This window comes from Osmerus mordax, chromosome 5, assembly GCF_038355195.1.
Source record: "Osmerus mordax isolate fOsmMor3 chromosome 5, fOsmMor3.pri, whole genome shotgun sequence".
NCBI classification, from domain to species: domain Eukaryota; kingdom Metazoa; phylum Chordata; class Actinopteri; order Osmeriformes; family Osmeridae; genus Osmerus; species Osmerus mordax.
In genome coordinates, this window is record NC_090054.1 from 3,299,778 (window position 1) to 3,323,953 (window position 24,176).

General features: G+C 50.8%; 1 protein-coding gene across 1 annotated transcript in view; it reads left to right on the forward strand.

The window, feature by feature from the left end:
* Window positions 1-23,664, forward strand: part of adgrb3 (adhesion G protein-coupled receptor B3) — a 139,908-nt gene extending 116,244 nt beyond the window's left edge. The window contains exons 19-30 of the mRNA XM_067236023.1: window positions 4,116-4,266; window positions 9,058-9,127; window positions 9,815-9,881; window positions 10,547-10,632; window positions 12,253-12,351; window positions 12,519-12,690; window positions 13,488-13,583; window positions 15,361-15,400; window positions 16,782-17,413; window positions 18,359-18,394; window positions 19,000-19,104; window positions 22,607-23,664. Of these exons, the coding sequence (XP_067092124.1) occupies window positions 4,116-4,266; window positions 9,058-9,127; window positions 9,815-9,881; window positions 10,547-10,632; window positions 12,253-12,351; window positions 12,519-12,690; window positions 13,488-13,583; window positions 15,361-15,400; window positions 16,782-17,413; window positions 18,359-18,394; window positions 19,000-19,104; window positions 22,607-22,795 (1,743 nt within the window). The 3' untranslated portion in view covers window positions 22,796-23,664. The remainder of the gene's footprint in view (window positions 1-4,115; window positions 4,267-9,057; window positions 9,128-9,814; window positions 9,882-10,546; window positions 10,633-12,252; window positions 12,352-12,518; window positions 12,691-13,487; window positions 13,584-15,360; window positions 15,401-16,781; window positions 17,414-18,358; window positions 18,395-18,999; window positions 19,105-22,606) is intronic.
* Window positions 23,665-24,176: the final 512 nt, after the last annotated feature.

Consider the following 24,176-nt stretch of genomic DNA (forward strand, 5'->3'; position numbering starts at 1 on the left):
AGTTATATTATAATGGAGATGAACAGAACCAGCCTGGTAGAGTTATATTATAATGGAGATGAGGAGAACCAGCCTGGTAGAGTTATATTATAATGGAGATGAACAGAACCAGTCTGGTAGAGTTATATTATAATGGAGATGAACAGAACCAGCCTGGTAGAGTTATATTATAATGGAGATGAACAGAACCAGCCTGGTAGAGTTATATTATAATGGAGATGAACAGAACCAGTCTGGTAGAGTTATATTATAATGGAGATGAACAGAACCAGCCTGGTAGAGTTATATTATAATGGAGATGAACAGAACCAGCCTGGTAGAGTTATATTATAATGGAGATGAGGAGAACCAGCCTGGTAGAGTTATATTATAATGGAGATGAACAGAACCAGCCTGGTAGAGTTATATTATAATGGAGATGAACAGAACCAGCCTGGTAGAGTTATATTATAATGGAGATGAACAGAACCAGCCTGGTAGAGTTATATTATAATGGAGATGAGGAGAACCAGCCTGGCACACCCTGTTTCCTTCCCCTCAAGATGATGGGTGTCACACGCCTTAATAAGTATCATCATTTTTGTTTACCAGTGTTCCTGTACGGTAGATACAAATTCAAACCAATCTTGTTCCCTCTCTCTTGTGTTTTTTGACTTAAACACACTCAGATCAATCAGAGATAAGATGATATGTCCAGTTTATTGTGGCTTGCCTTCTCATGATATGCATGACGTTAGATGTACACCCTGTAGATGATATTAAGATGCATTTGGAATACTTTATGTAGACAGTAAGGGCTCAGTCTTTTAGTTCAGGACAGAGAGAAGAGAGAGAATCATGTATCAAAGGAATATAGAAACCAAAGAATTAACATGTATTTCATCATCCCATTTTCATGACTGTACCTCCAAAATTGCCCTTCATATTCCAAGCACCATCCTTCAGTAACGATGTTCTGTACAGCAGTAATCACTGGTTGGATGTTTCTTTGAGACTGGCTGCAGGTTGTGGGGAGACATGAGGGGACACGGTTAATCAAAGCTCTGCATTCTCACCCGACAGCCGTTCAACAACTGGATTGATTCTAGCGTCACTGCAGATAGGATAACTAAGGCATCGTCTTCCTGTGGGAGCGACAATAGACGGATGGAAGCGCTCTTTGATACGCTGCTAACCAATGACTTCTTCACCGCATGTTTCCTGGCCGCACGGGCCCGCGTCCTACCTCAGCGCTGTCTGCTGCGGTAATTACCGTCAAGGCAGATGGCTGCGCTGTCTTCCGAAGCTTCTCGTGTGCTTTGAAGCGTCCATTTCCCCCGGCAGAGCAGGGCACCATTAGCAAGTCAATAAGGTAAACTAGACCTATTCAGATGACGCTACACGCTGTCGGGTTATATCAACATTATGCAGTGAAAGGTATCAATGCAATCAAAACATAATCCCTTTGGTTCAACTCCAGGAGCTTGTTTTTACAGAAATATTGACGTTTGGAAATCAATATTGAGTTTTTCAGATGAAAGTCAATGTTTAACAGTGTCTCTGTAAGCAGAGAGAGGTGGATGCTAAGGAAACAAGAGAACTGAGAACATCACTGCACCTCAGTCTCTTTTCAGTTCCACGTCTGAAAACCTCCTGACATATCAAGGACAGACAGCTTTATATGAAACTGAGCGGTTACACAATGCAGACCATAGAATGGCAAGTAAAAGTATTCCCCAGTGCACCAGAAGTTGTCCCAAAGAAGACCTTTGATAAAGATCAAAGGTGCACTGGGGAATGCTTTTACCTGCCAGTCTATAGTCAAAGGTAGTCAAGTCAAATCCAGACAAGACTGTCTGGATTTGACTACCTTTAGTCCAGAGGTTGATGTACCTGTGGATAAGTGTTAAAACTACAAACACTAAACTACACTGACAGCTAACTGGACTGGCTCGTCCTAATACTGATGTAATATTTGAGAGACATTTTCATAGTTCTGTGTTAATCCCTTAAATCCCCAAAAATGTGAAAAAGAGCGGGCCTGAACACGTGTGTTTGTGTGCCATGTTTGTGAAGTGTGTGTGGTTGTGGCGTGTTACAGGAATGTGATGTGTATGTGCGTGTGCGTGCCGTGGTCGTCTTGTTGTCCAGAAGGCAGCAGATGAACCCAGATGGTCAGCGAGGGTTCAAAAGGCCACAAACTGGGACGTGACAGAGAGCCGATGCACGTGCGCGCGCCCCCCCCTCCCATCGACACTCCCCGCCCAGCATCGCCCAGGTGGGATCGAGCCCCCGCGAGGCCCCCCCGGGCACACAGCACTCCACATCTCACCCGGGAGTAGTTTAGGTTACACTCTCCCCGACGAGACCCACCAGCTCTACGGGGGTGGACCTGTTTGAACATCCCTCTGTCTCCGTGGGGGTGAGAGCGTGGTGAGGGGAGCGCAGCATGGTGGAGAGGACCTGATGGGCTCAGCTCTCCTCTCTCGTTGTGCATCACCAGCCAGATTAGCCAGGCTTCAAAAGGCAAATAATCAGGAGGGCTGAACTGACACAGCTAAGCTGTCCCTCCCACACAGGGAAAATGTCAACCTGCATTGACAAGCTTCTATGGCAAGGCTGTTGCTCTTAATTTATAATCCTCTTTTACACATCCGAAGAAGTTAAGAAAGCTGCGTAGGGGGCAGTGAGACAGAGAGAGGGAAAGAGGGAGAGAGAGAGAGGGAGAGAGAGGGATAAAGGGAAAGAGAGAGAGGAATAGAGGGAAAGAGAGAGGGATAGAGGGAGAGAGAGAGAGATACAGATGACAGCTTTTCAGTGAGAGATGGAGAAAATAAATAGGGACAGCAGGAATCTGCCTGATAGACTTTCTCTGGTCTGAGGTAGTCATTCCCGACAAGGTGCTGTTGTACTCTGCCCCCCCCCCCCCCTCCTCCTCCTCCCCCTGCCCCCCCCCCCCCCTCTTCCTTCTCCCCCTCTTCTTCTCTGCTGGGCGTGGGATTGGAAGGGTTGACCTTGGCTCACGTGAATGCTAGCTGGTTGATCACCAGCATGTTGATGGGGCAGTACAGAGGAATGCAGCACAATCACTTCCTCTGCTTTCCTAGCTTATTGTTACCATCACATCTCACAGCGAGCAAAGTGTCATTTGCATCTCCTTTTTTGTCTCTCCATAGCTAGCTACACAGGTTAACACAGCCTTGTGAGACAGCCTTGTAGCTAGCCTGACTGTCTAGCAGACGTGATAGCCAGCCTTATAGTTAGCCTTGTTGTGTAAATAAGACTTATTAGCCAGCCTCGTAGCTAGCCTAGCTTTGTGAACCAGTTTAATTAGCCAGCCTCGTAGCTAGTCTGGCTTTGTCAACCAGCATCTTAAGCCAGCTGTGTAGTTAGCCTTGATGTTTCAACTAGCATCATTAGCGTGTCTCTGAGCTAGCCTGTCTGTGTGAACCAGCCTTGTTAGGCAGCCTCAGAGCTAACCTGACTGTGTCAACCCGCTTGCCTCATTAGCACCTCCACTCCCATTGCTGCAGTGGTACCCCCAGAGGAGGGGGGTAAAGAGGAGAGGGAGGGCCCTCTCCTCTTTCTCTCTGTTGGGAGTGGTTCACCTGGGACTGTTCTCAGTGTGAATTTCACATTTCGGGTTTATTTGCCATTCATAACAAGCACAAGCACATTGGTGTTCTTGGTGGGTCTCTACCAGTCTGTGTGTTTAGCTGCTGTTCAACTACTGTAGCCATGGTGTGGCTACAGTCGAGTCTCTTGATAAAGGATGTGGTCTGATGTTGGGGGCCTCTGTGTCGCGTTCAGCCAGGATCGTGTGAGCATGAAGACACGTAGACGACACTTAAATAACGCAGTGTCTGACTCTGAACCTAATCACCTCTGGAGTCAGGTGGCTGAGCGGTTAGGGAATCGGGCTAGTAATCTGAAGGTTGCCAGTTCGATTCCCTGCTGTGATGTTGTGTCCTTGGGCAAGGCACTTCACCCTACTTGCCTCGGGGGGAATGTCCCTGTACCTACTGTAAGTCGCTCTCGATAAGAGCGTCTGCTAAATGACTAAATGTAAATGTAAATCTCTCCTGTCTTCCTCTTCTCCCCCTCCTCCTCCTTCTCCTCCCCGGTCTCGTTTCCAGGGTGTGTGCACTATGACCACGGCGTTCCTCCACTTCTTCTTCCTGGCGTCGTTCTGCTGGGTTCTGACCGAGGCGTGGCAGTCCTACATGGCGGTGACTGGGAAGGTCCGCACCCGCCTCATACGCAAACGTTTCCTGTGTCTGGGCTGGGGTGAGTTCCTGATCTCTCTATCCCTCCCTCCTCCCTTCTGTCCGTGTTCATCCCACTTTCCTGTGTCTGGGCTTTCTACCTCTCCTTTACTTTCACTCCCTCTGTCTGTCTCTTTCCCCCATCTCTCTGGGACTGCCATATGTTTGACTGTCTGGGTCACTGCTCCTTTCCCTCTCTCTCTTTCTCTCCATCTCTCCCTGTGTCTGTCACTCTTCCTGCCCCCCCTTCTCTCTCCCTTTCCCTTTCTGTCTGTCTGTCTTTCTTCCTCTCTCTCTCTCTCTCTCTCTCTCTCTCTCTCTCTCTCTCTCTCTCTCTCTCTCTCTCTCTCTCTCTCTCTCTCCCTCTCTCTTGTCCTCCACGTGAGACATGGAGGTCCTTCTGACAGGTAGTGTTGCGGTGCATTTTCCCAACCCTTAGAGGAATGAATGAAAGGCTTTGGGCACTGCCCCCCCCCCCCCCCCCCCCCCCGCAGCAGTCCTGGGGGGGGGCAGTTCTCCCTCCAGCGCCCAAAGCCTTTCATTCATTCCTCATACACCCAACACCCCCTCCCCACACACACACACCCAACACCCCCTCCCCACACACACATACACCCAACACCCCCTCCCCACACACACACACACACAACACCCCCTCCCTACACACACACACACCCAACACCCCCTCCCCACACACACACACCCAACACCCCCTCCCCACACACACATACACCCAACACCCCCTCCCCACACACACATACACCCAACACCCCCTCCCTACACACACACACACCCAACACCCCCTCCCTACACACACACACACACAACACCCCCTCCCCCCACACACACAACACCCCCTCCCCCTACACACACATACACCCAACACCCCCTCCCCACACACACACACACCCAACACCCCCTCCCTACACACACACACACCCAACACCCCCTCCCTACACACACATACACCCAACACCCCCTCCCCACACACACACACACACAACACCCCCTCCCCACACACACACACCCAACACCCCCTCCCTACACACACACACACCCAACACCCCCTCCCCACACACACACACACACACCCAACACCCCCTCCCTACACACACATACACCCAACACCCCCTCCCCACACACACACACACACACCCAACACCCCCCTCCCTACACACACATACACCCAACACCCCCTCCCCACACCCACACCCACACCCCCCCCACCACCCACACACACACCCAACCCCCCTCCCCACACCACACACACACACACAACACCCCACCCTACACACACAACACCCACACCCCCTCCCCCCACACACACACACACCCACACCCACCCCCTCCCCACACACACATACACCCAACACCCCCTCCCCACACACACACACATACACCCAACACCCCCTCCCCCCACACACACATACACCCAACACCCCCTCCCCACACACACACACACACAACACCCCCTCCCTACACACACATACACCCAACACCCCCTCCCCACACACACATACACCCAACACCCCCTCCCCACACACACACACAAACAACACCCCCTCCCTACACACACATACACCCAACACCCCCTCCCCACACACACACACACACAACACCCCCTCCCTACACACACACACACCCAACACCCCCTCCCTACACACACATACACCCAACACCCCCTCCCTACACACACATACACCCAACACCCCCCTCCCTACACACACATACACCCAACACCCCCTCCCCCCACACACACATACACCCAACACCCCCTCCCCACACACACACACACACAACACCCCCTCCCTACACACACACACACCCAACACCCCCTCCCCACACACACATACACCCAACACCCCCTCCCCACACACACACACACCCAACACCCCCTCCCCACACACACATACACCCAACACCCCCTCCCCACACACACATACACCCATCACCCCCTCCCCACACACACATACACCCAACACCCCCCTCCCCACACACACATACACCCAACACCCCCTCCCCACACACACATACACCCAACACCCCCTCCCTACACACACATACACCCAACACCCCCTCCCTACACACACATACACCCAACACCCCCTCCCTACACACACATACACCCAACACCCCCTCCCTACACACACATACACCCAACACCCCCCTCCCTACACACACATACACCCAACACCCCCTCCCCACACACACACACACACACCCAACACCCCCTCCCCACACACACATACACCCATCACCCCCTCCCCACACACACACACACACAACACCCCCTCCCCACACACACACACACCCAACACCCCCTCCCCACACACACACACCCAACACCCCCTCCCCCCCCCCACACACACACAACACCCCCTCCCCACACACACATACACCCATCACCCCCTCCCCACACACACATACACCCATCACCCCCTCCCCACACACACACACACCCAACACCCCCTCCCTACACACACATACACCCAACACCCCCTCCCTACACACACATACACCCAACACCCCCTCCCCACACACACATACACCCAACACCCCCTCCCCACACACACACACACCCAACACCCCCTCCCTACACACACATACACCCAACACCCCCTCCCTACACACACATACACCCAACACCCCCTCCCCACACACACATACACCCAACACCCCCTCCCTACACACACACACACCCAACACCCCCTCCCCACACACACACAGACACTCCTCGTCAGCCCTCCCAGGCCCCCCTCCTCCCCCATGTTCCCTGTGAGCTAATGAATAAGATATGAGCGGGGGCTCTAACTTGGCCACACTTAGACCAATCAAACGTCTGTGTGAAGATTTAAATTGCGCTCATGAATAATGTACATGCGTACACCCGTTCTCGTGAATGAGCCATAGTACGCAGGTCCTTACTTTTCCCATCAAGTCCTTACTTCTCCCATCAAGGGCTTCATCGGCTATGAATCCTTAGTACGGTGTCTGTAATTCTCCAGATGGAAGATGAACGGGGCTCTTTGGAGCCCTGTTTGATCCAGACCAATGCTGAGGAGATCTGACTGCATCCTGACCCCAGCGGCAGGTGTGAACCTCAGAGATCTCCTCTGGACATCCTGTTTGATTAGGAAAGAGTCTCACTTTCCTTGTTGCCTAGCAACAAACAAGGCTGGCTTCGTCATTGCAGTTGAACGAGGAAAAAGCTGATAGATAGATAAACCGAAGGACATTCCTAGAGGAACACAATGGCTGTAAGGCAAATAAATATATGTTTTTTTTGTAAATATGTCAATACTGTAAATTGACATTTTACCACTGTTCCCAAGATTTGATACAGGTGCAGAAACCAAAGGTGGAACATTTGTTGACGGGATGTTTCTCTGTAGCACACAGCATCTATCTGTTGCACCATAGAAACTCACCTGCTGGTGAAACGCTGAGGTGAAAAATCCCCCCCCATCGGCAGCATGGGTGTGATGGCCAGGTTTTAGTGTTCCAGACAGCTCCGGATGATGTTACACGCACTCTGCATCGGCCATCTTTGGCACAGAACGTCCTGCCACTTCCCTTACAGTGGTTACTAGGCGACGGAGCAGAGCAGGGAGTCTGCAGAGCCTTAGAGAGAGATGCTGCTGAATCCAGAGTGTCGCAGGAAGAGGGTTAGTTATGGGGAAGAGCATCTCTCATCTGGAGAACCAATGTGACGGCTTCTGAGTCCTCGCTGGTCACTCCCAGCCTCGTGACCTGGCAGTGCCTGGCTCTTGGGTCTAAAGCCCTTGCGTTGTGTATCTGCCATCAGGTTTGTCCCTCGCCTGGGAGTGCCCGTGCAGGGCCGGCGGCCCAGAGCGACCCGCAGAGGTGAGGGGTTAGCGGATTACTGCTGATACTACCGTCTGGTATCAACAGGAACATCTTTGTGGAACGGGCATATATACAAGGAGGCACACTCCTGTTTCTATGGCGCTGTACTGTGCTTGTGTGTGTGTGCGAGAGAGACAGAGAGAGAGCTTGTGTGGTAATTTCCATCAGTGCTGTGTATGTTCTGATTCCCCTCTCCTTCCCTGTGCTGCAACAGCTCCAGGATGACCACAGGCCCCCCGCCCCATGCCTCCAGAGGACTGATTACATCCATAAATCCTGTCTCCTTCCCAGTGAGAAGCTACGTGTTAATATTCCACTCACATCCCGGCTAGGATAGGAAACAACAATCCATAACAGCGATCTTAGCTAGCATGGGGAGAAAGGAAAGCCCTGATGTGTAACTGTGTAACCCTGATGCTGGTTCTGGGAGAGCCCACTGTGTCCATTCCCCTTGCCGGCGCCGACAGCACAGCTTCTATCAGGTGTTGGGCCTCTGTTGGCCTGTGTTGGGCCAGTGTTGGGCCTGTGTTGGCCTGTGTTGGCCTCTGTTGGCCTGTGTTGGGCCAGTGTTGGGCCTGTGTTGGCCTGTGTTGGCCTCTGTTGGCCTGTGTTGGGCCAGTGTTGGGCCTGTGTTGGCCTGTGTTGGGCAAGTGTTGGGCCTGTGTTGGGCCTGTGTTGGCCTGTGTTGGGCCAGTGTTGGGCCAGTGTTGGGCCTGTGTTGGGCCAGTGTTGGGCCTGTGTTGGGCCTGTGTTGGCCTGTGTTGGGCCAGTGTTGGGCCTGTGTTGGGCCAGTGTTGGCCTGTGTTGGGCCTGTGTTGGGCCTCTGTTGGCCTGTGTTGGGCTTGTGTTGGGTCTGTGTGGAAGGAGGCTTCCAGCTGCCTGTCAGCCAGACAAAACAACCAGAGCTCCTGAAAGTATCCCTTGTTTCCTTTCTTCTCCTTCACAGGATTACCTGCCTTGGTGGTTGCCATCTCCATGGGATTCACCAAAGCTAAAGGCTACGGGACTCCCCAGTAGTAAGTCTTCTTGCATTCATCCTGCTAACAGTCCCATTGTCAGAGCACACGTTAATTAGCCACCATATTTACCCACAGGATGCTAATGCTATGCTAATCCCCAGTTTTCTAATTGTCTGAATTAACATAGTGGTATCATGCTAATTTGCTGGGCTCTAATTGAAAATTGTCCCCAGTTCTGCTCAGTGCGAGGTACCTAATCTCTGTAATCGCCCCCCCACACCACTCCTAAAAACACTGGCACGCCCCCACCTCCAGACTAACGCTGAAGACTTTGCTTTGTCTCATAAAAAACGAACATTCTCCAGAGGGAAAGCTTTCTGTTGCCAAGTCCTCTTTTAAGTTCCTATCAACTCAACTGAAACACAGTGTGCTAACCTAGAATGGCGTAAGCCCTATATTGTTTTACATGCGCCCAGCAGGCATTTCGAAACAGTTTCTGCCAACCCCCTGTTTTGTGTCCCTGTTGGATACCTCGGTGCATAAACAATGTTTTAAGCTCTCTTTAGCATTTCATTCTTGCCTGTAAAACTTTTTGGGGTAGAACGGCAGCATATGGCATCCGTCCCTTGACACTGGAGGATAACGCGACTGTTCATGTCTCTGCACCATTAATTTGATGCCGGGAGTTAATTTGGGAGAGGGGTGAATGTGTTGGCTGATACTGGCTTCCTCCTCTCTCCCCAGCTGCTGGTTGTCTCTGGAAGGTGGTCTCCTCTATGCCTTTGTAGGACCAGCCGCAGCCGTGGTTCTGGTAAGATCTGCTACTGCGCTAAGCTAATACCCTCTCCAGAATGTCATCGATCCAACCACTGAGCCCGATTAATCCTCACTGATCGTTAGTCGAGTCGAGCCTCGGTTTGATTGAATATTTAGACGTAGCCCGAGCTGAGAGGCTGTTCTCCAGCAGGGTCTATGGAGACAGAGGTTCGAATCCAGGAATTACTGTCCTTCCTCTGCACTGTGGCTCTGCTGATAGTGAGGTGTAACAGGAGGAGAGAGGAGAGGTGGAGGAGAGGAGGTATGGAGAGAGTGAGTGGATAGCAGAAGAGAGAAGGAGAGGTTGAGAGGAGAGGATAGGAGGGGAAGTGAGGATGGAAGGAGAGGAGGGGATGAGAGGATGAGGTGAGGGGAGCAGGAGGCCTAGCGTGCGGCAGAGAAGGGTGAGAAGGGACGAAGAGGGAAGATGCTGTGTCATAGCGGGCGTGGCTAATGTGCTGGAAAATGTCACAGCTATGAGCCGTCCAATCAGCTCACGGGGTCAGCGGCCGGCTGAGACAGGAAGCAGAGGAGAGACCCCGTCGACCCCGTACCCTGCATCAGCATAGTCATCCAACCCCCCCCTGTCCCCTCTCTCTCTCTCTCTCTCTCTGTCTCTCTCTCTCTGTCTCTCTCTCTCTGTCTCTCTCTCTGTTGTAGGTCAACATGGTGATTGGTATCCTGGTGTTTAACAAGTTGGTGTCCAGAGATGGAATACTGGACAAGAAGCTAAAGCATCGTGCAGGGTAAGTCCACAAAGCCAAAACAAACCTGTTACAACCCCATCTCTCCCCAGTTACAACCCCATCTCTCCCCAGTAACAACCCCATCTCTCCCCAGTTACAACCTCATCTCTCCCCAGTAACAACCCCATCTCTCCCCAGTTACAACCCCATCTCTCCCCAGTAACAACCCCATCTCTCTCCAGTTACAAACCCATCTCTCCCCAGTTACAACCCCATCTCTCTCCAGTTACAACCCCATCTCTCCCCAGTAACAACCCCATCTCTCCCCAGTTACAACCCCATCTCTCCCCAGTTACAACCCCATCTCTCCCCAGTTACAACCCCATCTCTCCCCAGTTACAACCCCATCTCTCCCCAGTAACAACCCCATCTCTCCCCAGTTACAACCTCATCTCTCCCCAGTTACAACCCTATCTCTCTCCAGTTACAACCCTATCTCTCCCCAGTTACAACCCCATCTCTCCCCAGTTACAAACTCATCTCTCCCCAGTTACAACCCCATCTCTCCCCAGTTACAACCCCATCTCTCCCCAGTTACAACCCCATCTCTCCCCAGTTACAACCCCATCTCTCCCCAGTTACAACCCCATCTCTCCCCAGTTACAACCCCATCTCTCCCCAGTTACAACCCCATCTTTCCCCAGTTACAACCCCATCTCTCCCCAGTTACAACCCCATCTCTCTCCAGTTACAACCCCATCTCTCTCCAGTTACAACCCCATCTCTCCCCAGTAACAACCCCATCTCTCTCCAGTTACAACCCCATCTCTCTCCAGTTACAACCCCATCTCTCCCCAGTTACAACCCCATCTCTCCCCAGTTACAACCCCATCTCTCCCCAGTTACAACCCCATCTCTCCCCAGTTACAACCCCATCTCTCCCCAGTTACAACCCCATCTCTCTCCAGTTACAACCCCATCTCTCCCCAGTTACAACCCCATCTCTCCCCAGTTACAACCCCATCTCTCTCCAGTTACAACCCCATCTCTCCCCAGTTACAACCCCATCTCTCTCCAGTTACAACCCCATCTCTCCCCAGTTACAACCCCATCTCTCCCCAGTTACAACCCCATCTCTCCCCAGTTACAACCTTATATCTACCCCAGTTACAGTCCTATCTCCGCCACAGTTACAGTCCTATCTCCGCCACAGTTGCAGTCTTACCTCTAGACTGTACTCTCAGTGACAGTCTACACAGCTGCAGAGCGATAAAGGCAGTGGTATGTAGAATAGCCATGTCTATCTCAAGGTCACTAGTCATATTCACAGTGCCCTACTTTGTACTATTGCCTGTATTCCTAGTTGTGACAGCACACACACATGCACCAACACACACACACATACCAACACACACACCATGCACATCTTTGTGACTCCAGTGTTCTGGATTATGGAGATGAGATTCTCTGTTCTCTCTGTTGAGAGGAAATTATCAGCACAAACAGAAAGAGGTCGCACCTCTCTGGGGAGAGAAATGGCACAATCAGTCCACGGTGAAGATCCCCCTTCAAACATCCCCCCCCCCCGTGTGTGGAAGCACCACTCAGGACACAGAGACCCTGCGTGGTGCAGCCGGCCCCTGTCATCTGACGTTCTTCTCCTTGTGTTCCGTCCCCCAGGCAGATGAGCGAGCCTCACACGGGCTTGACTCTGAAGTGTGCCAAATGTGGCGTGGTGTCCACCACCGCCCTGTCTGCCACCACCGCCAGCAACGCCATGTAGGTCCCCCTGGGGGGTGGATGTGTGTGGGGGGGAGGGTGTGGATGTGTGTGGGGGGGAGGGTGTGGATGTGTGTGGGTCACTGTAGGGCATTGTGGGTGTGTGTGGGTCAGTGTGGGGTGTGATAGCGGTTAGTCCTTCCTTACTGTAAACTCCCCCCCTCCAGGGCGTCTCTGTGGAGCTCCTGCGTGGTTCTTCCCCTCCTCGCCCTCACCTGGATGTCGGCCGTGCTGGCCATGACAGACAAGCGCTCCATCCTGTTCCAGATCCTGTTCGCCGTCTTTGACTCCCTGCAGGGCTTTGTCATCGTCATGGTCCACTGCATCCTTCGGAGAGAGGTACAGTACCTGTCAATCAAACGCCTGGGGCGCTCCTGATTCGCTGTGCCAGGAGAGGGGTCCCACCCTACATTCCTGTCAGGAAAAGTGCTTTTGCTTCTCACTGGAGGCGCACTTGATTTATGTCAACTGTAGCGGTGGAACCAGTTGTGCGGTTTCAGATGCACTGACACTGAGTTCAGATCAAATGTACCTTAACACGCTAAAGCTCTCTGGATCAGCAGGTCATGCGTTCAGGCAATAATCCCTTAAATTCACAGCTCAGTTCGGCCCAATCTTCCTTAAACAGACTAGTCATCTGGCTAACTCCAGATGCACTCCAGATGTTTCTCTTGTTTTAGCGGTAAACTCGTTTAATTGACCACTACCCTCAGGCTGACACATAACGTCCAGGTCAGCAGCTTTTTCAGCAGCTCTTTCTCCTCCCTCCCTCCCTCCCTCCCTCCCTCCCTCCCTCCCTCCCTCCCTCCCTCCCTCCCTCCCTCCCTCCCTCCCTCCCTCCCTCCCTGTCTCCCTCCCTGTCTCCCTCCCTGTCTCTCTCCCTCCCACCCTGTCTCTCTCCCTCCCTGTCTCTCTCTCTCTCCCTCCCTGCCTCTCTCCCTGCCTCCCTCTCTTGCTCCCTCTCTCCCTCGCTGCCTCCCTCCCTATCTCTCTCCCTACCTCCCTCCCTCTCCCTGCCTCCCTCCTTCTCTCTCTCCCTGCTCCCTCTCTTTCCCTCCTTCCCTCCCTCCCTCCCTGCCTCCCTCTCTCCCTCCCTCCCTCCCTCTGTCTCTGTCTCTCCCTCCGTTCCTCCTCAGGTCCAGGATGCTTTAAGATGCAGACTGAGAAACTGCCAGGACACCATGAGTGCTGACGTCACTGGAACATTCCCCAACGGACATGCCCAGATCATGGTAAATACTTTGACACTACGCAATAAGTGCATAGTTCAATGATCATAGAGATTGAGATAGCCCCAAGAACATTGCGAGTATCCAAAACATGAAGCATACATTGTGAAAAGCAAATAAATGCCAATGGGGGGAACCAGAAGAGCATGTAGTTAAACAAATGTCATAGTTTGTCAAGGTTAATGTCAAGTCTACAGATACACTGGGTCAAGTCCAGGCCCAGTGTATCTGTAGTCCTCTAGTCTAGGCCCAGTGTTGTTTCAAGGTTAATGAAATACTACAAATTAAGGATTAATGTAATACTACTTAAGTTAATACTACTAATTAGTATTCTTACAAATTCTTAGTAATACTACTTCAATAAGCGATCCTACAGTATAAGTAGTCCTTCCAATAAAACAAACAGTATCGTCTTTGAGGAGGACACAAGAGATTTGAAATACTTACATCTTCTACTAAACGTAGAATTATAAAACAGTTTTTCCTGTAGAATACACAATGTGGGAGGTTCACAGTGTCTGTTTCTGGTTAATGGCCGAGGTTTCTTTTAGAATCACCTCAAACCTTTGTAAACCAAAGTCATAATTCAGCTGCAACCGGAGCCATGTTCTAGTTATGGATGGAGTAACCAAACACCTGAGGTTGTGTTTTGACCCCAATTTAACTTGGTGTTCCTCGTGCTATGGATCATATTTGTATTATTTGGTATTGTTCCCCTCGATATGAGAGTCTCGGTGGCGAGGAAGTCTTTCCCCCAGGGCTTGTTGTTCTCCTAACAGCACTTTGGTTCAGCTCTAATTAAACAGAGTGTGTACGAGGCGCTTGGCCTTTTAATCGAACACATTTGTTTTCTTTGCGTCTAACTTCGCCCCCCTCCCTCCACCCACCCCTCACCATCCCTCCCCTTCCGGCTGACTCTGATTGAACAGATTTTCTTGCTTTTGTCAGGCATCTTACAGTAATTCCCCTCGCCCCTCCTTCCCGCCCTCCCTCCCTCCCGCACCGCCCCTCCCTCCTGCCCCTCACCCCCGCCCCTCGCCCCTCCACCCTCAGGCTCATGCGGACAACTAAAGATGAAGTGTAGCTCACACACACACGCACCTTGTGATCCAACCTCAGAAACAGGACACACACACACACACACACACTGCTCCAGCTCTGCCAGCAGCTCATCACTGCAATCATCCCCCGTTTGTGTTTTAATATCCCTGCGATTGTGATAATGTCCCCGCCTGTCGAGAGGAGGCCGGCCTGCTGGTGTCAGCCGTCCTCGTTAGCGTGAGGAGTGCCGCAGCTGCACTTTCCCTGCAGCCTCGAACGGCTGTCCTGTTGGAACGGAGGGAAGAGGGATTGAGCCATTAGCCTTGCCGCTGTACGTCTGGAGCGGGAGCAGGCTGTGGCCCCGTGGCCCCCTGCATCTCTGGAGAGATGGCATGATTATAGAACATCTAGCGAGAAACCCCCGGCCCTGTGGAACGTTCTTCTAAGCGCGTTCTTCTGCACCCCACACACAGAGACGTTACAGTCCGAGAGGGTGCCTCTGTGTGGCTGTGGGTGTGTTGTGTGTACGACGTGCGTGTGTGTACGTGTCTGTGTGTGTGTGTCTGTACATGTTGTGTACACGTGTGTGTGTGTCTGTATATGTGTGTGTGGATTGTACATGTTGTGTACTCGCGTGTGTGTGTGAGGACTGTACGCGTGCGTGTGTGTGTGTGTGTGTGTGTGCGTGTGTATGTGTGTGTGTGTGTGCCCTGACCTCTGTGCTCCCTCTCCCCTCCAGACGGACTTTGAGAAAGACGTGGACATGGCCTGCAGATCAGGTGAGACCACCTGCTGTTTCCCCTCTTCCTCCACCCCTCCTCTCTTTACGGGGTCTTAGTGACCCCCGACCCATCCACAGAGAGAGAGAGAGAGAGAGAGAGAGAGAGAGAGAGAGAGAGAGAGAGTGAGAGAGAGAGAGAGAGACAGACAGACAGACAGACAGACAGACAGACAGACAGAGAGGGAGGGAGAGGGAGATAGGAAGGAAGAGGCATTCATTTGAATAACAATGACTGCTCTTTATCCTTATTTTGTCACTGTTACATAAGACAGCGGAGACCCTCTCTCTCTGTTCTCTCTCTGTCTCTCTTTCTGTCTCTCTCTGTCTCTGTCTCTCTCTCTGTCTCTCTCTGTCTCTCTCTGTCTCTCTCTCTGTCTCTCTCTGTCTCTCTCTGTCTCTCTCTCTCTCTGTCTCTCTCTCTGTCTCTCTCTCTCTCTCTCTCTCTCTCTCTCTCTCTCTCTATGTCTCTCTCTGTCTCTCTCTGTCTCTGTTTGTCTTAATGACTCATCACTCTGATGCCAGTCTGCTCAGAAGAGAACTGTTTTTAGAAGACAAGATAGAGGGCTGTGTGCACTCCACCCCTCCTCTCTCTGTTTTCTCTCTCTTACACACACACACACACACTCACACACTCCACGACAGCCCAGTGTTGTGTCTGTTTTATCACCCTGGACCGCTCAGTGCTGTGGTCCAGGACCAAACAAAACGGGCCGTTCTGATTGGATCGTCTGTGACCGTGTGGTGTCCTTGCAGTCGGCTCCTGCATGGCTGAGGTAATTCCCTCAGGACTCGCCAGGCGAAGATTAAAATGCCCCTCCGACACCACGCCAGCACAGCTCTCGGAAACAGGCAGACGGGCAGACAAGCTAGCGCAGCCTACCTGTCTTCCTGCCTGTCTGTCTGCCTGTCTGGCGGTGTTTTTTGAGAGCCCAAGGTGAACCTAACCCCTCGGAGATGAAAAGATTTCGGCCGGCTGGAAATCTGTCCTAGGCCCTCCTGATCCTCTGGTATTAGATGGCAGAGCCTTTTGAACCAGCTTGTCTGTCACACAGCCAGGTGGTCGTCTAACACATGACTGATGTCATGTTGTTACACCACTCCAGACATTTCCATTCCTCTGCTCAACATGCATTACTTGAGTATAACTTTAGACCTTGACCTTGAGTTGATCATTATGCAGGCAGGCAGATAGATAGATGTACAGAGAGACATAGAGACAGGCAAGCCGGCAGGCAGACAGGCAGATAGATAGACATACAGAGAGTTATAGAGACAGACAGGCAGGCACACAGACAGACAGGAATACTACAAGTGTGACATGACCTATCACAAATTGACCTAACCCCCCCCCCCCCCCCCCCCCCATCCTCATCCTCCAGCCCTCCACAAGGACATGGGCTCATGCCGTGCGGCCACCATCACCGGCACCCTCTCCCGCATCTCCCTGAACGACGAGGAGGACGAGAAGAGCCCCGAGGGACTCAGCTACTCCACGCTGCCGGGCAACATCATCTCCAAGGTGATCATCCAGCAGCCGTCTGGCCTGCACATGCCCCTGGGGGATCCCTGCATGGGCGACGGCCCCTCCGACATGCGGCGCACCGTGTACCTCTGCACGGACGACGCGCTGCGCCACAGTGACCAGGACATGGGCGGCCATGCCCCCCAGGGCCAGATGATGGAGCAGGACTACATCGTCATGCCCAGGGTTTCCACGGCGACGGGCGTGGGGCCGGGGAGCATCCCCACCCTGGTGAAGGACGACAGCAAGATGAACATCACCATGGATACGCTCCCTCACGAGCGGTTGATGCAGCACTACAAGATGAGCCCTGAGTTCGGCATGGGCCCGGCCGGCATGGAGCAGCTGGGCCTGGAACAGCAGGAGCACATGCAGAGCCTGCCCTTCGAGCCCCGCACAGCCGTCAAGAACTTCCTGGCCGAGATGGAGGAGAGCGGAGGGCTGTCGAGGAGCGAGACCGGCTCCACCATCTCCATGAGCTCCTTGGAGGTACGAGAGGGTGTTTTCACCTGCAGCATAGTCCTACTGTCACGGTGTTGTCACCTGCAGCATAGTCCTACTGTCACGGTGTTGTCACCTGCAGCATAGTCCTACTGTCACGGTGTTGTCACCTGCAGCATAGTCCTACTGTCACGGTGTTGTCACCTTCAGCATAGTCCTACTGTCACGGTGTTGTCACATGCAGCATAGTCCAACTGTCACGGTGTTGTCACCTGCAGCCTAGTCCTACTGTCACGGTGTTGTCACCTGCAGCATAGTCGAACTGTCACGGTGTTGTCACCTGCAGCATAGTCCTACTGTCCTTAAAATCGAGATATTACTGGACATTTGCGCAGCTAACGTCATTACATTGTAAACGTAATCCCCGCAAAGTTCAAGTCAAAATGACAGCAGCGGTGTCTGCCGATATCACAGAGTTGAGGAATTTCTCCAAGCTCGATTTTATTCAAAAAAGGAGTTAATAGCAAGAGAGACAACATGTTTTCGATCGTTTCAAAAAGACTGGTATGGAAGAAAAGATTGGCTATTTATTTTACTGCGTTTACTGTTTTGACATATTAGCCTAACAATAAATTAGGTAATCTGGCTTTCATAACTCAGTGCCTATCCTCTTACTGACATCACCGCACGTCACTGTTGTCACCTGCAGCATAGTCCTACAGTCATGGTGTTGTCACCTGCAGCATAGTCCTACTGGCATGGTGTTGTCACCTGCAGCAAAGTGAAATAGGGAGCCTGGGAAAATGTCTTGCTCGTATATTAGAGAAGATCTAACCCCAAACATCCTTATTCAACAGTGGGACATGATGAAGGGTAATGCTTGGTTACAGGAGCATTAATCAGCAGTGCTTCAGTGTATCAGTGTTTTATCTTGTGCTGCTCCTGGATGTTAAATCTTCGTCTGACCTTCTGTGTTCTCTTCTGTCTTCACAGAGAAGAAAGTCTCGGTATTCGGACATGGACTTTGAAGTAAGTAAAGTACAGGTTTGCTAAGTGCATGGCTGTGGCTTTTTCAAACTCTCAAGGGCTAGTTTGTAGCATTTGAGTTGCACCATTTAATTTACCACGGTGTTGTGCAGCACTTAAGCTTATTGAAGTAGCATGATGCTGACAGGGTCTAGATTTATGTGAGTCTGGTGTAGTTAAGGTAAAAGCATAGCTGTCACCTGACATGCAGGTTCTCATCAACACCCTCTCCTGCTCCATCTCCTACATCCATTGGCTATCAGTTGATTTCCAAACGATATGCTTTTTTGAAAGTCATATGCACATTTCATATCTGACTTGATGCACTTGTTTTAATGAATGATTACCTTGGCTCTCTGGCCCAAGGAGAGAGACGAACACAATCCACCTCCTTATTTAGGCTCATTTCCCCCCAATCTGAGAACACGCTAACACAGAGGTAAGGCCTTGATAAGTTATTTGGCGGAGACTAAATTGCCCGTTGTCCTAGCTGCCGTCATGCAGTGGAACAGAGACTGAAGCCCAGAGAGATGCTGAGGGGCTGGAGAGGAAAGCTGCTGTTCCGTGATTGGCAATGATTAAACACCACGAACCCCTTGCCATTACAGAAGGTCATGCACACCAGGAAAAGACATATGGAGCTCTTCCAGGAACTGAATCAGAAATTTCAAACCCTGGACCGATTTCGAGACATACCAAATATGGCCGGCATGGTGAGTAACAGGATATCAGCAACGACAGGGAAGATGTGGAGGGGGGGGTCGATGGAGGGGGGTCAGTGGGGGGGGCAACGCATTCAATGGTAACAATGCCCTGAGTTAGCCATCCGCCCAGCAATAGACTGAGAAAAGGAAAATAATTGGGCAAAACAGCCGTTGTCCAGAAATGAACTCATGTGGAAGGAAAAAAACAGCAGAAGTGTGTGGGCTTTCTGAGCGGTGGGTGGGGTGGTGTGGGTGTCGTGGGGGCAGAAGGGTTAGGGGGGTGAGGAAAGCGGGGTGAAGGGGGCTGCAGCAGTGTCAGGGGGTGTTTGGGTTCAGTCGGTCCATCCATTCAAACACAGCAGGAGGCCATTAATCTTGAAATGCACTTTTTACATTTTATTCACATACATGTATCTACATGATTGACCCCCCCTCCATTCCCTCATTAATGCATGGCTGACTGTAATCTATCACCATCTCTACAAACTCACCCAGGGCAGCGGCTGGTGCAGTGCAGGTCTTGGGTTTTGGGATTTGGTTTGGAAGTGGCTCATGACTACAGAACCCACGGCTGCCGTGACTGGGTTATGGAGAGGACAGACTGAGGAAGACTGGCCCTGAGGATATAGAGACAAAAAGATCCATACCAACCACATTACAGATACATTCCATTGTATCTGTAGTCCTTTAGTCCAGTAGTCCTGTCGTCCAGGCCCAGTGTTGTATCTGTAGTCCTGTAGTCCTGTAGTCCAGTGTTGTATCTGTAGTCCTGTAGTCCTGTAGTCCAGTGTTGTATCTGTAGTCCTGTAGTCCTGTCGTCCAGGCCCAGTGTTGTATCTGTAGTCCTGTAGCCCAGTGTTGTATCTGTAGTCCTGTAGTGCTGGCCCAGTGTTGTATCTGTAGTCCTGTAGTCCTGTAGCCCAGTGTTGTATCTGTAGTCCTGTAGTCCCATAGTCCTGTCGTCCAGGTCCAGTGTTGTATCTGTAGTCCTGTAGTCCAGTAGTCCAGTGTTGTATCTGTAGTCCTGTAGTCCAGTAGTCCTGTCGTCCAGGCCTAGTGTTGTATCTGTAGTCCTGTAGTGCTGGCCCAGTGTTGTATCCGTAGTCCTGTAGTCCTGTAGCCCAGTGTTGTATCTGTAGTCCTGTAGTCCAGTAGTCCTGTCGTCCAGGCCCAGTGTTGTATCTGTAGTCCTGTAGTCCTGTAGTCCAGTGTTGTATCTGTAGTCCTGTAGTCCTGTCGTCCAGGCACAGTGTTGTATCTGTAGTCCTGTAGTGCTGGCCCAGTGTTGTATCTGTAGTCCTGTAATCCAGTGTTGTATCTGTAGTCCTGTAGTGCTGGCCCAGTGTTGTATCTGTAGTCCTGTAGTCCTGTAGCCCAGTGTTGTATCTGTAGTCCAGTAGTCCTGTCGTCCAGGCACAGTGTTGTATCTGTAGTCCTGTAGTGCTGGCCCAGTGTTGTATCTGTAGTCCTGTAATCCAGTGTTGTATCTGTAGTCCTGTAGTGCTGGCCCAGTGTTGTATCTGTAGTCCTGTACTGCTGGCCCAGTGTTGTATCTGTAGTCCTGTAGTCCAGTGTTGTATCTGTAGTGCTGTAGTGCTGGCCCAGTGTTGTATCTGTAGTCCTGTAGTCCAGTGTTGTATCTGTAGTCCTGTAGTGCTGGCCCAGTGTTGTATCTGTAGTGCTGGCCCAGTGTTGTATCTGTAGTCCTGGAGCCGAGTGCACCAGCTGGGTGTACGCCTGGGTGTAACGCTACGTCCGACGTAGAACTGAAAGTTACGACTAACTTAAAATTACGACTAGTGCACCAGTTAGACTTAAGCCCTTTATGTGCTGCACCTGGGTGTACATTTTACTCCTAGTGGGGAGCAGGCGTAAGTTGGAAAATCGGACTAATATCCATGGTAATTATAATGTACAACAGTTTGATCGCACATGCAGCGCGTCTTGTTTATAGGCAACATATGGAAAGGGCATTAAGGCGAGAAAAAGTTGTCCGTGATCGCACAAATCCACTGTTAATTTTATTGGTGATCGATTTCCAAGCTGATTGTTTCTGTTTGTTTGTGTTGATATTATTACATTTCCCCGTGAGCACGCTTCTATTCTGAGTAAACAACTCTAGAAGTTTTCTAATTTCTCTATCAGTAAAATGTATTTTCCTTTTCTTTCTTGTTAAAATCCATGGCTTGTTTTGAAGGGAGATAGGCTAGCTAAGTGCGCTTTGGATAGGCATAGATTAAATGTGTTGCTTGGCAACGATCGACGCTTTCGCATTTTCACAAGGACGCGCATCTTAAAACCAGGCGTAGCTATGACCGTGGCCTGTCAAGCTTGGTGCACTCGGTGTAAATTCAAATCACAAAGTCGGACGTAACTAAGACCAACGTAGGAGTTAAGACCAACTTTTTTACGCCCAGCTGGTGCACTCGGCTCCTGTAGTCCAGTGTTGTATCTGTAGTCCTGTAGTGCTGGCCCAGTGTTGTATCTGTAGTCCTGTACTGCTGGCCCAGTGTTAAGGGTGTTGTAATCCTCTTTCACTCACATTTCAATCAGCACTGCAGCATGGTGTAATTTGTTGCTTTTTGCTTAGTAACCATTGCGAGGACATTTGTATAGAAATTCATTTTATTCTTTCATTCTCTCTCTTCCTCCTTTTCCCCTGGAATGAATATACTGCAGAGCTGGCTGGCCTGTAGAAAGTAGACAACATTCAAAAACCAGAAACCCCTGCGTTTATTATTCCCTGAATGGAAACTGATCTTTCCACTTGGGGCCAGTGTGTGGGGGGCCAGTGTGTGGGGGGCCAGTGTGTGGGGGGCCAGTGTGTGGGGGGCCAGTGTGTTGGGGGGCCAGTGTGTTGGGGGGCTAGTGTGTGGGGGGCCAGTGTGTGGGGGGCCAGTGTGTGGGGGGCCAGTGTTTGGGGGGCCAGAGTGTTGGGGGGCCAGTGTGTGGGGGGCCAGTGTGTGGGGGGCCAGTGTGTGGGGGGCCAGTGTGTGGGGGGCCAGTGTGTTGGGGGGCCAGTGTGTTGGAGGGCCAGTGTGTGGGGGGCCAGTGTGTGGGGGGCCAATGTGTGGGAGGCCAGTGTGTTGGGGGGCCAGTGTGTGGGGGGCCAGTGTGTGGGGGGCCAATGTGTGGGAGGCCAGTGTGTTGGGGGGCCAGTGTGTGGGGGGCCAGTGTGTGGGGGGCCAATGTGTGGGGGGCCAGTGTGTTGGGAGTGCAGGATCCATCCTAACCTCATGATACAGCAGTCTTACCATCTTCTGCAGCAGAAGTCAGCCCTCCTGTGTTCTTACAGCACCATTACACCATCCTGCTCAACCAGGCAGCCTGCTCACCAGGAGCACGGGCGTCTAGCATCTCTTCATTTGTTTATATATTCGTTTGATTTACCCGCATGTTCACGACCATGGCCATGTGGAGCAGTCGTGCTGTTAGCGTTGAGGGAAACAGTGAAGGTTAAGTTGCTCTGTGTGGCGCGGCGCGCTCCTAACCCCTCCCCTCTCTGTGCCAGGACAAGTCCATGCAGAACAAGAACCCCTGGGAGTCCTACAACCCTGCCTGTGAGTACCAGAACTACGCCACTATGAATGTACTGCAGCCCGACCCCAAGGACTCGCTGGAGATGACTGCTGCGGAGTGGGAGAAGTGTGTCAACCTGCCCCTGGACGTGCAGGAAGGAGACTTCCAGACCGAGGTCTAGAAGAGCGGCAGGACAACTAGGAAACGCTGAGCAAACCAGGAAGCTCACAGGAAGTGATGTATTTTGCACTGAAGTAGAAAGGAAAAAAAGTGACTTTTCTAAACAGCCTTGGCATACATATCTGGAATATTAAGGTGTGGCAGGGACTTATCGTGCCAATATGAGGAGGACATAAGAGAGGTGGAAGAGATCTACAACAACAACAACAAAAATATAAAAAAAAAAGACAAAAAACATCAGTGTTACTTTTTGTATTCTCACTAGTGTACTTGTTGCCGGGCAGCCAGGTGTACTATATTACCATCTTGTGTTTCCCAGTAATTGTGGAAGAATTGGCTGTAAAGGGTGATTATCTTTCTAGATGAAAACCATCTAACGCAAACGTCAGGCCATGCAGTCCCAGCTTCCTTGGGTCCAGATTTTATTTGACAAAACTGAACCCAGAAGCACAATGTATATATTTAAGCAGGTTTTTAAAAAGTTTATAACAGTCTGTTTGGCCATTACTACACTTTTTACTTTATAATATAAAAACAAGAGGCAAAGAGAGGATTTTTCTGTCATATAAAAATGAATGTTTGTCAAGCTACATTCTTCATTGCTTTAAATGCAATAAAGGTAATAGTCACTTTTATATGAATAATATATTTCACAACTTTAATACTGCAGAATCTGCTTGAAGGATCCCAGCAAGCTGTCTCATCTGCAGTCCTGTATAAAATATTTAAAAACAAACATGTTGTATGTTGTAAATAAACCTTTGTCTACATATGTTTTACTTGTGCCAATTTATTTTAATGAGAAAAAATGCCAACCTGATCAAGAGTTATAGCGAAAAATGTTAACATTTGAAAAAGGAATGTAAATAAAAGAGGAAATATGTTCGTACTGCTTCAGAGGGTGTGTGAAGTCTGTGTGCTCGCTCGTTATTCAGGTTTGTCAAACGCTTCATCCACAGGTATTCCAGAACAGTCTCTCTGGTGTTGAAAGTAACAAGGGCAGACAATCACAGCAGGTTCTCGTTTAATAATTCAGCAACACTTGGGCCATTGGGCTGGGATTGAAACATCACACTTCGTGGAACCAGACTCTGCCTTCAGATTGTCAAGTTCCTGTCTTGTCCAGATATATAATGAGATGAGATGTTTGAAGTCTGCTTGGTTGTCAATAATATGAAAAGGTTATCATTAGTGTGTGTACAGTGTGTGTGTTATCATTAGTGTGTCTGTACAGTGTGTGTGTGTGTGTGTGTGTGTGTGTGTGTGTGTGTGTGTGTGTGTGTGTGTGTGTGTGTGTGTGTGTGTGTGTGTGTGTGTGTGTGAGAGAGAGTGTGTCTCTGTGTGAGTGTGTCATTTCCACAAGCCTACTTCAGAAGGCTCCT